Source organism: Pteropus vampyrus, unplaced genomic scaffold (genome assembly GCF_000151845.1).
Source record: "Pteropus vampyrus isolate Shadow unplaced genomic scaffold, Pvam_2.0 Scaffold115, whole genome shotgun sequence".
In the NCBI taxonomy this organism is placed as follows: Eukaryota; Metazoa; Chordata; class Mammalia; order Chiroptera; family Pteropodidae; genus Pteropus; species Pteropus vampyrus.
In genome coordinates this window covers 344,831-361,703 of record NW_011888896.1, presented here as the reverse complement: position 1 = coordinate 361,703, position 16,873 = coordinate 344,831, and the positions used below count along the sequence as shown (strand labels likewise).

The 16,873-nt window shown below is 35.3% G+C and overlaps 1 protein-coding gene across 4 annotated transcripts; it reads left to right on the top strand.

The window, feature by feature from the left end:
- Window positions 1-2: 2 nt before the first annotated feature.
- Window positions 3-15,453, top strand: TYW3 (tRNA-yW synthesizing protein 3 homolog). Of its 4 annotated transcripts, XR_002781732.1 has the most exons (8): window positions 3-303; window positions 2,822-2,902; window positions 4,243-4,341; window positions 4,528-4,599; window positions 6,900-7,033; window positions 11,799-11,909; window positions 12,876-12,954; window positions 14,980-15,107. XR_002781732.1 is itself a non-coding variant. In XM_023533897.1 (6 exons), exons 1-6 carry the CDS (start codon window positions 130-132, stop codon window positions 11,977-11,979), a joined length of 741 nt encoding a protein of 246 aa, XP_023389665.1. In that variant the 5' UTR covers window positions 3-129; the 3' UTR covers window positions 11,980-12,522. The 4 variants fall into 4 exon arrangements, 3 of the variants coding, with proteins under 3 accessions (XP_023389665.1, XP_011363993.1, XP_011363994.1); XM_023533897.1 differs by lacking the exons at window positions 12,876-12,954; window positions 14,980-15,107 and having other exon boundaries at window positions 11,799-12,522; XM_011365691.2 differs by lacking the exons at window positions 11,799-11,909; window positions 12,876-12,954 and having other exon boundaries at window positions 6-303; window positions 14,980-15,453.
- The last annotated feature ends 1,420 nt before the right edge of the window (window positions 15,454-16,873 follow it).

Here is a 16,873-nt window from a genome sequence, read left to right as displayed (position 1 = left end):
AAAGAGACTCTCCCGAGTTCGGAACGACGAGGAAGTGTGGACCTTCTCGGCACCCCTCGCTTCAATATGGCTGCCCCCAGGGAAAAGCGAGGGCTGATATGAAAGTACTGATCCTAAATCCCTCCTCGCATGGATCGTAGCGCAGAGTTCAGGAGATGGAAGGCGCAATGTTTGAGCAAAGCGGATCTCAGCCGGAAGGGCAGTGTGGACGAGGATGTGGTTGAGCTTGTGCAACTCCTGAATGAGCGAGAACAGTTTTTCACTACCAGTTCCTGCGCTGGCCGCATCGTCCTCCTAGATGGGGTAAGCCTCCTTTGTGCCTGTCCAGCGCCTGCCTTGTATGCAACACCAGGAGCCCTGTGCCCACCCAGTGCGAAACCCCAAACCAGTCTTTTTGTGTTTCTTCTTCTGGTGGGTGGTCTCGGTTTCCTTATGAAACTTAGAGGGTAAATTAGACCAGTGCTTCTAAATCTTTAATGTATTAATCACCAGATCTTTCAAAATACAGATTCTGATTCTGTAGGCCTAGCGTGAGGCCTCATATTCTCCATTTCTAACAAGCCCCAAAGTGATGCCGAAACTGCTGGCCTGGTAATGAACTTGAGTTGCGAGAGCTAAAGAATTTGATTTTGTGAATACTAAGGGACTTTAAAGAACTTTCCAGCCTGGCGAAGTTGGTGGCTTCTCTTCAACAGATCTACCTAATCATAGTAACTACCTGACTGAACGTCGCCAGGGGTAAGGTGTTCACTGCCTCCTAGCGGCCCACTCCAGTTTTAGAGCTTTGGTAATTTTTACGTTACGCGAAGTACGACACTGTAGTTTATGGTGTGAAATAGTGGCCAAGCCCTCAGGCTTTGGAATGATACGGCTTAGATTCTAAACCAATTATAGAAATTATTGACTATGCGATTTTAGGAAGGTTATCGAAATTCATTCCCTCTCTGTTCCATGAACTGAGAAAAATAAAGAGTATCTACTTCACAGGTATTTTGTGTAGAGGAAATGGGATCATTTATTTGAAATATTTAGTGTCGTGCTTGGCCCGTATTAAGAGCACCGTAAAAGTTAGCTGTCTGTTAATTTTAGCATTAGTATTGAATTCAGAGCATGAAAGACAGCACACTCATAAGCTTATTCTTTAGATCTCTCACCAATCATTTGCTGGTCTTCCAGGTTAGCAGAGCCTGTTCATCTTTATATTGCTTCCATTGCCTCCTTAGCACGAGCACTCTAGCTGGCCTTGCTCTTTCTCTTCTCCCATTTCTACTGCTATCTTACCTGGATTTCTGCAGTGGTTTCCTAACAGGTCCCTGAACTACCAGTCTCTCTCCCCATAACCATGTTACACACCCTTAACAGATTCACCTTTCTAAAGCACAACTCTATGTTCATGAGAATTGATATCATTACTGGCCTCATCTATGCTGAAATCTATTTTTGTACATTTTTCAACATTAGTAAATCCAATCCCCAACTTTAGTATACCGTTCAACCCTATTTTCTGCTCCTTCTGTTTATCTTTATTTACTGAAACTGAACTGTTCTCTTTTTCATCTTATATTTTTTACCTGTCTGCCTTTGCTCATGTTTATTTTTCTTGAAATGTTTCCCCCATCTCTGCATATCTAAGACATGACTCTCAAAACTCCCGTCTCCCACCTGAACACAAACATATACTTAGAAACAATGACTGCTTCTTCCAAACTGCCTTAGGACTTTTTCTGAGCCTCTTTACATTTTATGTATTATCTTATACCTTGTATTTATTTTCACTTTGCCTTATTTCAGGAAGGATTTGAATCAACATAAAAAGGCAATGCAAGAAGAAAAAAGTGGGAAAATCCGGATAAAGAGTATAGATAGATGAATCCAGTAATGATATCAGTTCCCAAAACATAACACATGATTCTGTACATTTGCTAGAGATGGACCACACTTTTGGCTCTACGATTTAGAGGAGCCCTAATAAGATCAGATACATAGTCACTGAGGTCACTGAGTGAAAACAAACTAGTTATTTAAGATAAGCACAGCTCTTCCCATTTTCAAGGCTAGACAGACAGCAAAGTGTACCCTTTGTATAAATAATTACTTTGTAGAAATATAGTGATTTAAAAGTACACATGGTTTCCTCCATCCTCTTTCCAATGTCCGTGAGGGTAGGATCTGTTTATACCCAAAGTACCTAATAGAATTTTGCAAATAAACATTTTTTTTTCGGTTAATAAACAAAAACTCGGATATTAAAATATTTGCCTTCTTAAAACTTTGACCTTTTAGTCCTAGCTCTGCCCTTTGGGACTACATATAAAGTCTAATGAAGAGGTCTCAAACTTATGCCTATAGAAACTAGGGATATTATGAAGGTATGAACAGCTTAGATATCAGCAAAAGTGGTAGGTCCTGTATTAGATGGTGACAACAGTGCTTTCGTACAAAAATAATTCGTAATCTTTGTTTTATTGTTTTAAATATTGTGCTAGCCAAATAAAACAGCTAGAGTACAACTCAGGGCCTACTTGTATAAAACCCCTTGTAATAATCCCTTTTCTCCTAATAAAATCATGACCATATTTTAGGAAATATTTATTAAGTTCTTTTACCTTAGTAAACAAATATTTTTTTTTCTATTTCAAGTAATTTGGTTTCATTTTTCTTTTGGAGTAACTAAGCCCAAAAGCCTATTGTAGTGTTCTCAATAATACTTAAAATCACTACTTGGGATTATTAATTCAAGAAAGCCTACAATATGTTATATGTGGTAGTTATTTTTATAAATATATGATTAGATTAAATCATGTTATTTTTTTTATTTTAGGGTATAAATGGCTTTGAGGTTCAGAAACAAAACTGTCACTGGCTACTGGTTACACACAGACCTTGTGTAAAAGATGATCTGGTAAGTTTTTATATGAAAATTTAGAAATAAACTTTTTAATTTACAGTCACTTTAAATACATATGAAAAGAATAGAATATTCAAGGTGATTTTTGTGCATAGTCAGAATGACTGAGGATTACAAAGCCTAAAAAGAATTCATTACAATGATTTTTTTGAGTTGTAGGAGATAAAAGCGCAAATATGTGTGTAAGCATTACTTATGGCTGCTCAAAAAAACATAGGACATAGGATGGATATTGGACACGTTAGATCCAGACTTTGAATTTTAATTCTGCCATTTGATAACTCTGTAACCTGGAACAAATTATAGGGGGAGAAGGGAGCTGAGAAAAAAGGATTAGAACTATCTATGTATTACCAGCATAATGATATAAATAAATTATACATTATTTACCAGTATTGCTTCTTAAAACTTTTTCGGTCTATGCTAATGTATTCAGTTTCCTCAATTAAAATGTTTAGATGACTTTATATAAGTTTGTATTAGTCGAGCACTTTACATTGCTGATTCAGGTGCTCAAATGTTGTCTTCAGAGTGCTCCCTCAGTCTCCATCCCCTTTCTATCTGTCCTGGTTCTCTCTGCGTATCTGCCTTTATTCTCTTCTGCTGCAGATGACCTTTGTGGCAGGAGAGATAGCTGCCAGCAACCCCAGCAAAATAAACCTTTTTCCTAGGATCCATGTATCATTCCCAGAGAAGGACTCTGCGTTATCCTGCTTGGGTTAGGTGTTCTCCCCCTGAGATCAGTTATTTTTGCCAGTAGGAGGGAATGCTTGATCAGCCTAGGCACTTGGCATCTCTGCTATTACAATCGTGGGAGTGATGAGTGACAGGGTCATGATTGGCAATCCTACCAGAATCAAATGGCGTGAAGGAGGGAGGATGCTGTCCCCCAGGGATAGTAGGCAATCAGAAATAGCAACTGCCTTATATAAATTCTAACTCAGACATAATTTTACATATGTCTTGAACTTCAATCTGACAACAAAATGTTTAAACAGACCATTCTAGTACAGTCTTTACATACCATATTCCTTAAGGAAAAATCTATTATGGAATTAAATACAGTAGTACTTTACTTTTTTAAGATAAGATTGGAAAGAATGACACAAAAGGTATATGGGAGAATTAGAAATTGGTTCTTTTATTAAAAAAAAGGATTAATAATTTTTTGGAGAAAAGGGACTAAGAAAACAGACTAAAAAGTTACTGTGGAAAAAAGATGCTAAATGAATCTGAAAGTTTCTGGGGAAAACTGAAGTTAACATATGATAAAGGGTCACTGAAGAACAGGATCATATGTTTGTATCTGATGCTAACATTTTTCAGTTATTTAGATTGTGGCTCTGAATAAAGCCAACGGTGATGCCGTTTTGAAATTTGAACCACTTATTCTTCATGTGCAGTGTCAACAGCTGCAGGATGCACAGATACTGGTAAAACTTTGACATTATACTTGAAATTATAGGTATGTGGGTAGATATAACTTTAAGTCTTAAAACTCCTACCAAAAATTATATTTAATTATAGATTTGGGGTTACATGTTTCTGCATTTTGTAGAGCTAAACAGTTTATCTGATTAATCAGATTATCAGAATTTAATGAATTTATTTTCTTACAGCATTCAGTGGCAGTAGAATCTGGTTTCAGGAACTCTGGCATAACAGTGGGAAAGAGAGGAAAGACTATGTTGGTAAGATACCTTTTGGCCAAAAGCAATCCTTTGAAAATGAAGTGATCCAGATTATTGAATAACCTTCTAATTAGACTTCTACTTTTAGACTCTCCTTACTCAAACTTGCCATTTCTTTGCTCAAAAGCCTTCAGTGACATTCTTTTCTATAGGGCAAAGTTCAGAGTTGTTAGATATACATTTGGTGTGTTATTTTATTGTGCTATAGTCTCCTCCACTTAATTTTAACCTGATCCTTGCGCTCTCCTCATCCTAAATAGTTCCAATGTCATGAGCACCATGATGTAGTGGAAGGAATCACAAATAGGGAGTCTGAAGTCCTATATACTACAGCTATTCAGTATGAACTTGGGCAAGCTCCTTAATCTCTAAGGGTCTGAATTGGCTCAGCCATATCAGGGTTCCAGCAAACTACTGCCCTAGGGCCAAGTCCAGCCCACAGGAGGTTCAGATCATACTACACCCATTTGATTAATTACTGTCTAAGGTTGCTTTTGTGTTACAGTGATAAAATTGAGTAGCTCTGACACATATTGTATGATCCACAAAGTCGAAAATATTTACTACCTATCCTTTCACAGGAAAAGTTTGCTGACCACTGAACTGAATGATCTTTAAGGCCCCTTATAAGTCCCACATCCTGTCTGAGTCCTTCCCTAACCAAACCAACCCCTAGTGATTTTGCCCTGTTCTTATCTTCTGTGGTATTTACTATTTGTATTAACCGTTTGGCATGGCATGTATTGTTTGCGTTTGAACTAATTTCAGATTATCCTCCATTCTGGCTCCCTAGACTTTTCTATTTCCTATCTATTTTTAACAAATAGCCTGTTTCTCAAATAGAAGTATCTTATAAAGAAGACACCTATAAAGCATAACTAAATAGAAAATCAAAGCCCGCAGTACTAGTTTGTGTCACCAGCTCATTCTCCACTGCATCTGGTTGGCCCAAGCAAGAACAGAGCCATTCTTTCACCTTCCTCACCTTTATTTTTCATATCCAGTTAGTACACGTCCTATCACATCTCTGATTTCTCACACCTGATGCTGTCTCTCTAAGACCTCTGTCACTGCCCGTGCATAAGCCCTCATTGTCCCTCACCTTAGTCTTTACAGTGGTCTCCTGACTGGTCTTCCTGCCATCCATCTTCTCTTTCAGTCCTTCCAACCAATTCTGTCAGAATCCCCCTTTTGATAAAGTCAGGGTCTCCAAGTATTTTTTCTGATATTCAAGGCCTTACCCAACTATTTTCCATCTACCTTATTTTTACTCATATCCTGCTAGTATACTTACACTCTAGCCAGGTAGAAAACTTGTTTGTTTCTCAAATATGTCTTTCATATCTTTCATCTCTCCATACTAATAGATAAGTTATTCCTCTGGTAGGAATGCCTCCCTTCGCCAATTTTTATATCTGGTGAAATTGCACTTATCCTTTAAAATCCTAACATAAATGCCACCTTTTTCATAAAGCTGATGCCTCAGTCTCAATTCTACATTTCATTTACTTTTTGTGTGTGTATGTGCATGTGCGTGCATACGTGTACATGTATGAGTATGTGTTTCTCCTGTCATAGCACCTATGGTTGTATTATAATTCTTTGTTCACTTGTTTATTTCCTCTTCTAAAGTTTAAGCTCTTAAAGGGCAGGGACTATGTTATATTCATTCTGTATCTTCACACCTTACATGGAGCCTAGAACATTGCAGATGCTCAATAAAGTTTCATGGAATGGATTTTTTAATCCTCATAATAGTTTTTGTTGTTGTTCTTATTCTATATTCAGTGTTTGGATATGCTTGTAACTTGTTGACTGTTCATCAACAGGGTTACTAAGATTGGCCTTAAAGCATTGTGAGACAGAACAGGCATGGTTTATTCTTATAACCACACTCTACTTAAGCAGCACTAAGAGGCTCTTTCGCATCCAGTCCATTTTGATTTTTTCTTGAAGCTCCTGTTGAGATTTCATTTATTTCTTTTCTTTAAATAGTGCGTTAAAGCTTTCTAAGCTTTAGTGAGATTGAAACTGTTAGTTATTGGATTCTCTGATATTATCTGCTTCTCTGAAAGACAGTGTATAAAATGACTTTAGAAATGACTTTATGTGATGGGAAAAATCTCCTTTAATCTCCTTTAATTCAATTGTGTTTAGCTAAATTATATCAAAGCACAAACTTAAATGCTGTAATGGAACTGAACTACATTTAAAGACAACCCTGAGTAGGACTTTTCTTCATTTATCCTCAATGTCTGTAGTACATAAGTCATCATATCTAAATTGATTGTTCTTTGTAGGCTGTCCGGAGCACACATGGCTTGGAAGTTCCATTAAGCCATATGGGAAAACTGATGGTCACAGAGGAATATATCGACTTCCTGTTAAAGATAGCAAATCAAAAACTGGAGGAAAACAAGAGGAGGATTGAAAGGTATATTAATTGGATATTTCCATGTTATTATATGCTTAGATAGATCATCTTTAAAAATATTAATATACACTATCTTCAGATTATACTCCCAACTGCTTTTCTATTTGTAGCCTTCTCATGAATAATACAAAGATGATCAAAGTAATAGATGAGCCTAGGCCAGACTGTAATGGGTACTAAATGGAGCATAAGGTCCATGGAGAAGAATGGGCTAAATGCCTACAAGCAATGGGCACAAAGGAAGGAAACATAGTCGCTTAGGTAAGAGAGCCCAACAGCCACTGGGATCAAAACGGATCAAGTGGAAGGCGGCATGGAAGAGATACACACTACCCAATGCATATGATCTACCAGAGATTACCTAAAATCTCCTTTTAAGAACAGAGCAGTTAATTTTAGTCTGATACATATTTTACACCTCTGGTAAGTTCAGTACCTAGCTCTTATCATGGATTAGATCTAGAATTGTCCTAGTAAGAAGGATTTTGGCTATCGGATTATATCTTTATACTTCTCTTGTTCTTAAACTTCACCTCCTGGTAAATAAAACCCCTTACATTGATTTCTTTTTTCTACATTTTTCTAAGAATAGTTTTTAGTATAAAAAAGTGACGATCATGTTGCCTTTTTTATATGAAGATAATGCCACTGACTTACTATCAACAAGATGTACATTTCTGAGTTATTCAAGTGGTGATGGCAAACTTGATATTTATAATTTCCTTTTTCCCTTCTCTCCACCCGCCTTGGCAACCAGTCAGTCTCTGCCTAAGTAACTCTTGAATTATTTTTCTTTCTCCCTCCTTACTGCCACTTTCTTCTTTCAATACCATTGCAATATTAGCTCATCTCATAGTAGAATTCTTCTGGTGTGTCTCTCTTCTAAATCATTCTCCATATCAGGATAAAGCCGTTAAATGCATAGGAATCTTTGACTTGCCTGCTTAAAATTCTTTAGTATTTTTTTAAAGCAGCTAAAGCCAAAGTACCAATGATAGCAGTGTTGCATGATGGAAATAGATATAACTAGGCTCCAGAGACAGAACCAAGGTGGAATCCCCCAAGTCAACTCTCTCTTATATCTGACTTGGGAGAAATAGTCCTTAAGAACAATTATAGTATACATTCGATAGCATGTGTATAATGATTGGCTCTGTCCTTGTCATATCATGGATTCCCAGTATAGGATAGCCCTTCTCCTTCAGGGATGCATGTAGAGAACAAAACAATCATCACATCAGTACCGTCATCCAGGCTTTCTCAGCCAGAGCTCCTCATTTGAACCACAGAATTCACAAAATTATTTTAGTGACTCTTTCTAAGTTCTCCCAACAATGGCAAATAACTTTTACCATTCTAGATACATTGGAGAGAAGTTAACTCATTATATACAATGGATGTCTTAGGGCATTAGGGCTTAATTTTCTAGTGGAACTCTGGTTGAAAAAAGCAGAGAGGTTACCTGGCCACAAAGTGCTTTGAGCAAATATTCTAAATAAAGTGATGATTTTAAGTGAGCAACTGGAGAGCAGCACCCAGCCACTCCACCAGGCTAGAGTTTGAACTATAGGCAGGTACTTATTGGTACCGTTCCAAAAGTTTACTACATTTGTTAGTATTCAGTGAGGCTGTTTGCTAAACCGTAGGAAGTAGCAAATCAGTTTTTCTGTTTCCTTACTTGAATTTCAACAAGATTATAAATATAGCCCAACATCAACTAACTGTACACCTGGTGAAGTTAATTGAGCCACGTTCACCAACTATAAAATCAAATTATGCTTTAAATCCATTGACTCAAAAATATGTTTTGAGATTATAGTGTGCATGCTGCTATCAAGATAGCCATGCTCATCATATAAAATCAGTGAAAAATTAAAGAAGGGTAAAAACTGTCTTAAGATACTGATTAGAAGATTACATGTGAATTCAGAAAGGGCGAACAAATTAGAAGCTCCTTTGGGAACAGCTGTACATCCAACCAAATGCAGAGAAAGAGTTACTCTTCTGATGTTGAAAAGAGAAAAAATAATAAATCCTGGAGGTGATGAGTTCTGCAATCAGACATCAAGTACTAAAACTGGTTTTGTCATAGGACCAAATTTTCACAATTAAAATAGCTGTAATAAGAGAATTTTTAAAAGTCAGAATCCAAATGAGTAACATTTCAGCAACAAAAGATTTTCTGCAAATGTGAAAAATCAAAGTTAAAAGTAAAATATTTTCGATAGTAAAAAGGTTCCCAAGCCCACTTCTTAGTGGGAAGAGTAAAATAATTTCATACATAATGATCTCCAGATGAAAAATATAAAGTTTGGAGATCTACCTACCAATTATAAGAGGAAGATTATCTTTGTATCTATTAATAAGATAGATTTATCTTGGGTCAGATGAAACCACCATTTGGCTATGAGTAGAATGGTAGAATGAAAGTAGCCATGTTCCTCTGTTCAGCAGCTATAAAATAAAAAAATAAATGTTTTGAATAAAGTATAGAATGAAAGGGCTGAAAATATTGGCATATAATATTGTTGATAAAAATAAAGCAAATAGGAAAGGAAAAGTAAATGACTGCAGTAGTTGGGTGTTTTTTGTATTTGTTGTCTTTTTACTTTTCTTTTTTGTGGTTAAATACACATAACATAAAATTTACCATCTTAACCATTTTTAAGTGTACAGTTCAGTGGCATTAAGCACATCACATGGTTATGTAACCATCACCATCACCACTGTCCATCTCCAAAACTTTTTCTACACCCAAATTTGTGTCTGTTTTGTGTCTGGCTTATTTCACTTAGCATAATATCTTCAAGGTTCATCCATGTTGTAGCATGTATCAGAATTTCATTTTAAAGCTGAATGATAAATAATCCATTGTACTTATATACCACATTTTGTTTAGCCATTCATCTGTCAATGGATGTTTGGGGTTCCCCCCCGACCTTTCAGCTATTGTGAATCGTGATGCTATGAACACGGGTGTGCAAATATCCATTTGCATCCCTGCTTTCAATTCTTTTGGTGTATACCCAGAAGTGGAATTGCTGGATCACCCGGTAATTTTGTGTTTAACTCTTTTTAGAACCGCTTTACTGTTTTCCACATGAGCAGTACCATTTTACATTCTCACTAGCAAGGCGTAAGGGTTCTCTTTGCTCAACATCCTTGCCAACACTTGTCCTATTTCTGTGTGTGTGTGTGTGTGTTACTAATTGCCATCCTGACACATGAGGTGATATCTTGGTTTTGATTTGCATTTCCCTGATGATTAGTGACACTGAGCATATTTTTTCATATACCTGTTGATAAGAATTTCTGTTATATCACTGCTGCTTTCCTGCCTGCTTATGGTGCTTTTTCTTAACGTCCTTTGAATTTCTCTTATTATTCTACCTATTGGTTAAATATTGTTGTTCTCCAGGATTCTGTTCTTGGCCCAAAGCTTCACTACTTCTCCATGTACAGATAGGTCTTCCACATCTCTCCTAAGTTGTGCGTCCATATATCCAATAACTTACTGAATATATTTAACTAAAATATTCTATCAGTCTTTCCTTAACTTCTATCTTACGCTAGTCTCAACCCCACAGCAATTTCTTTGGTTCAGATTCTTATCATTTACCAGTATCATTATAGTTTATGCCTCAGTGTAAAACAGAAATGTTACTCATATTGACTTGTAATTATTTAATTGAATGTATATCTTTTTTTCCCCACTACAATAGGGTCACATTGAAAATAGGACTAACTTCTCCCCTCCACCAAGCACACAGACACACAGAGACACACACACACACACACACACACACACACACACACACACACACAAATATCTCTTACCCCAAATCTTATCCTAAAACCTTATATAGTGTCTGGCTCATAGTAGAAACCCAATAAGTGTTTATTAAATTAATCATAAACAATAAAAGAACTTAAAAGTTAACACATTATTATATTGAGTTACCTGAAGGCAATGACAGTTGCTTATTCATCCTTATTTTCTGAGTGTCTGGCACAAGAATAGTGGTTAATAAATGCTAAATTTAGTTAACTGACTTTTTCCATCAGAGTCCTACTTTTAAGGCTTACAAGATTACTCTAGAAGACATGTAAGATTATCTAGAGGTGGGGCAAACAAGAGTAGGCTTTTGCTACATAGTGCAGGCAAGTAGTAACATGACAGTGAGTAACAAAATGAATGGGAGTGATACTGCAGAATATTAGCCGAACAAGGCAACAGATTTGATAGAGGGTAGAAGAGAAGGAGGCATCAAGGATAACAGATGTCTTAGACTCCCGGTAGTTTCTAGTCTTATTTTTTAAAATGAAACTAAAGCAGGTTAATAAATAACTCGCACAATTTCCTATATACATAAGATCAAAAAGGTAAATAATATAAAGTAAAAATACGTACTTTATTTTCTGGTAGTTCCTCCTTGGTTATCCTCTCCCCTCATTTTTTTTTCCTTTCATAATTCCCATCCCATAACCTAACCAGCTTCCCATTCATCCTTGCAATTCAGCCTAGGTTTTGGGTTTGTTTCCAAGGAGCTTTTCATGACCTCACTTGGAACAAAGTGCCCCCAGTGTGTTCCTGCTTTCTTGACTCTTTCGTGATGTGTTTGCATGTGTCTGCAGCGCTAGAGCTTAATCAGTTAGAATTCAAATGCATAATATATGAGAATAGTTTTGTTACTTGTGAATAATGGAAGCCTAAAAGGGTATGAAATTGTGCTTATATTTCATTAATTTTATGTTCCTATTTTAGAAGTCCAAGAAATAATCAACTTTTTCTTGCAAGTGGTCCTATAACTGACCTGAAAGCAAGAGTTCATTTTCTTAGCACTGGCCTGGAAAGTATTCTCAAGAAGAGAACTAAGTACACGTTGTCCTATGACTTGATAATTTTTACTGCAGAGGTGGAAAAACTGAATTTGATTTTCTTTTGAGGGGAGAAAAGTAACAGTTGCCTGAGCATAGATTTCTTTTTATACCTCAAGCTCTTTTTGTTGCCTGTGAGAGCTGAGGAACTTACACTGTGAGAATTGGGCTTTAGTATGCTGTGTAAAGGGCCATAGTATGAGGGGAGAACATGTAATTGGAAAACAAATTTGTAAATGAGTAAGATAATTTCCCAAAGGACTTTTTAAAAGTTCCCTTAATAAAAGAGAATGAAAAAGTATTTGAAGTTTTTATTCTTTGGCTTTCAGCACAAAAGAGTCTTTGTTCCATTTTACCAATTGTTTTTTTTTGGTACCCCAAGGATATAGCTTTGAATCCTTAGGTTCTTTAATAAGAAATTAAAATAAAGCACCTGTTCCTCTGTAATTACCTTTGTTTATGTGATTGACAAGATATATTTAAACAAGCTGTTAATTCTCTATGATCATAAAAGAGCAATTTTATCTTTAATTTTCTAGGAATAGAATATAATCCAGAAGGAAAAAAAAAAAAATACTTGGTTACCTGAGTCTAAAGTGCAGGGTTGGGTGGAAAATGATGGAAGGAGAAGTTGCATATCATGGGAAACCTCTTATGATCAGCTAAGGGCAATTCATTTTGTGGCATACTTGGATTTATGTTTTAGATAAAGTGAGCCATTCTCTTAGGTCACTTTATTAAGCCATTCTAAATAGGCAGTGTGGAAAATAAGAAGAAAACCAGTCATTAAAGGATGACAGCAAGACCTGGAGAGAAAGATCAGTCCAAGTATAGAAGTTTTCATGAATGTTAGGGACTGAACAGAATATTGGTAGATGACATGAGTGGCAGATGAAGGAGTTTATTCTTGCGAAGTCTTGGTGAGCCCATTGAATTCTGACCTCATCTCTCAACTCTATGGTAGGCGGGATATGAAAGGATAAGCAGTCTCCATTTGAGGAATGCAGGGCAGATGATGTCTTTGTGGGGAAGCCATGTCTCAGGTAAGTAAGGCTGTATAGGGTGCATTAAATGAAAAGGTTATCACCATGGAACAGGATCTAAAAAATTATGTCAGTTAATATTTTTCAAAGCCTTTTACTTATACGTCTTACAGTTTTTCCTTTTATTGTAATATTCTCTTGGAGATTTATTCATTGAAATATTATCTGTTGAGTACCTATTATATGCCAAGCCTGGTGCAGCATTTATACAGTGGCGAGTACGTATGTTCTTGAAACATGGACAGGATATGTTATAGTCATATTAGGTACGTATTAGAAATGTGTGGAATATTTGGAAATAGGTGTACATTTTGTTTTTTTTAGGCCAGTTTTAGAATCTTTGCAAATAGAACTTAGTCTGCGCTTTGAATTAAAGAAAGAAGAAAATTGGTCCAAATTACAATTTTTTTTTTGCAGATGTCAAAAATTTCCATTAAAATAGTATATAAAGCATGAATGAGAGCCTTGTAATGGCAAAGGAGTTCTCAGCTTCCAGGTCACTCTAATTTGGGACCTAGGATAATAAAAAAAGTTACCTTTTTTGTTCAGTAGTTATTTATTCACTTATTTGGCATATTTTTATGAAGTGTTTCAGCACTGTACTGCATGCTAAGAATATAACAAAACAAGATAGATGGGGTCTTTGGTCTCATGGAGTGTATAATCTTTAAAAAAGTCATTATAGAGAACTTATTCTGTGCTGGGCACTGCGCTAGGTACTCATATATCACCTCTAACCCTCTGACAACCCTGCTGGGTACAGGATCATACTCAGTTTTATAAATGAAGAAATCTGGATTCAGGAAGGTTGGAATTAGCTAACCCCAGCATTCCCAGGAGAACGCTGATGTGAAGTGCATGCAACACACTTTGATACCTTCCAACATATGCCAAAGGCTACTGTGTCAGGAAGACTTGTTAAGTGTTAATGTGAGAGTAGAAAAGAAACAAGGCCCCACTTTCAGGGAGAAAACAGTTAATCATATCACAAAATTAACAATAAAACTCTGGTAGAAATATGAGTAAAGGAAAAGAACAATTCACATTTTTAAAAATTCAAAATAGCTAATGAAACACATTTAATTTCACTTGCAAAAAAATGGAAATTGAAACAATGAGCTACTGCCGTCACCTATCCAAGTAAAACGTGTTTTTTGATGATAATGTTCAATATATGAATAAAGTGGTCTCAAGTACTGCTATTAGAAGCATATCTTTTGAACATTTATTCTGGAAAACAATATTTCTCAAGAACCTTAAAAGGTTTGTACCTTTTAACCATGTAATTACATTTCCAGGTGTGTATACTAAAGAAATAACTAGAAATTCAAGTCACATTATTTTCAAAAATGTCACATTGTTGTTTGTATTAGTAAAAATTTGAAAATAAATTAAGGCCAGTCTAGATGACAATGTTATACTACCATTAAATGTTATGTTGTAGTTCATTTGATGATATGGAAAATGTTTTCAATAAACATTAAATTTGAAAAACCAATGTAAAACTTTATATGTAGTATCACAGTTGTATAAAAGACAGTTGGTATATATATATATAAAAGACAGTAGGTGCATGTATAAATACATTAATTCAGAATACGTTTAACTGGAAAGAGTAGCTATTTCTTAGTAGTTATTTAGAGATGATCTTTATTTGTAACTTCGTGTATTTTCTAAATTTTCTAAAATGAGCTATTACATTATGATTTTTTATAAAGAAATAATCTTTTTTTTTTTTTTTTACCTCCTTTGTTTGACCCCTCTACGTGGAATGGAAATTGAGGTAGAATAGACATTGTCAGGAGGTGATTCCAACCCAATTTTCAGGACTCTTCTTAAGGAACTGAAAATACATGTTTTTTTCTAATTAATAATAAAAGCAAGAAGCATATTATTTTTTTGATTCATTTCACATATTAAGGTTAATATGGGAGATCAAGTTTACATAGTTTACAAGTTCTAGGTGTATTTCACTCATTCAGTTTCAGAACACACAAATATAACAGTAGTACTTATTTCTTACAGGTTTTACAACTGCCTACAACATGCTTTGGAAAGAGAAACTGACTCACATCCCAAAGAGAAAATCAACAAGAAAAGTAACTCATATTCTCATAAGAAAAAAAAAAAACAAGGAAAAGCAAGTGGCAAATGTACTACTGAAGAAAATGATAAAGAACTTGAAAACGACGATGATCTAGGAATGAGTGTCACTATCTTCCCTGAAGATTACTAAGATTTGATTCTGAAGTGTCTTGGTAGAATGATGATTCAAATAATTACTATAAAGGTGCTCTGTATAAGAGTATTTTAGTTTATTGAGTGTATCATACATTCAGAAAAGCAAGATTTAATTTTTCTCTATGTTTTAGAGAAATTCATTTTATAAACATAGATGGCTGTTTAAAATAGCTGTATATAATGTTTACTCATTAAATACCATCTTTTAATCACATTGGAATACATTACAAAAATAAAATTATGATTTTTTAATGCCTCCCTTTTTTTTTTCATTTTAATTTGTACTTCTGCAAAACAGGAGAACTGTAATACCCTTTTAAAAGCACTTTAACATTAGGAATATTTGAATAAAAATAGTAACATTTCATTTATTTTTAACCTTGAAATCTCTGACTTTTAAAGGCAGGTCAGAGTTTACTTCTGGTTGCATGGAATCCAATGACAAGTTTTTTTTTCCTTTCTTTTGACCTTGTGGATAAAGCAACTGATACTCCATCGTTCAGGACAAAATATCTGAATTGCCTTTCCCCTTTATTTCTCACACACCAGAGCTTGCCACTGGCAAACAGTGGGCATAATTTTTCACTAAGCCAGGTCAGAAATGATAAGATACAGGAGTCCTAATGGGACAAATGTGCTATGGAAAATTACAAGGAAATGGAATTCCAACTTGGGTTTGAGTTCTGACTGCTACACAGCAGTTGGAGGTCCTTGAGAAAAATCCCTTAATTTCCAAGGGCTTCCATTTCCTCTTTTGTATACAGTTATTCTAAAACCTGCTGTATTTACATAGTAGGACTATTGACAGAATCAAGTTAAATCAAAATGTGAAAACTGTACAGAATAAACTTTTGCACATGTGTTAGTTACTATTTCCTATTTTCATTTTAAAATGAGGCATTAACACTTTTCAGAATATATCAAATCAAAAATTTTATATAAAGGGAAATTACTAGTCAAAAACTAATAAGTTATGTTTAAAAAATACCAGAATGTCAAATAAACATTATGTAAAGTAGTACACTTTGAGTTGTCATTTTGGCATTTCCTTGTATTTTTATAATTTGCTTAAAGTCTTTTCATAAATTAGATTTGCATCTCACTGCTTGCCTTCTGACTTACCATTTTGTACTCTCATTTTTACATTAGATTGACTTATAGACATCTATCATCCTCTTAAAATTATAAGCGATAGTGTCTTGACAGTTCTCAAGTTATTGTGAGATTTTTCTTTACTCCTTTTTTTCTATCAGCTCTGAACTGCTCTCTTTTTTGCCTTTAAAACAAGATATTAATATTTACTTTTCTGATTTCTGTTAGTATTCCTACAACACTTAGGAAGTCTTTTAACACAGTCCTCTGTTTCATCGTTCCAGAAAGAACGCCTTTAGAGTCCTCAATTTCCTTGCCATCCTGCAGCTTTGGTGCTGTTGACCAATCTTGCATCCACGAACTGGCACTTTTGTGGATATCCTGAATACTTCTAAATCATTTTCCTGTTTATGGCAAGTCCTCAATTCTTTTTCTCTCCAACCCTTCAATAATTTTCAACATTTATTGCACCTTAGAATCATCTTTAGAATTTTGAAAAAATACAGAAAGGACCTAAGGTTCTCCAGGGCCAGTTAACATGTATTTTTTAAAGAGCTCCCAAGTATTAAAATTGTAAACTAAAAGC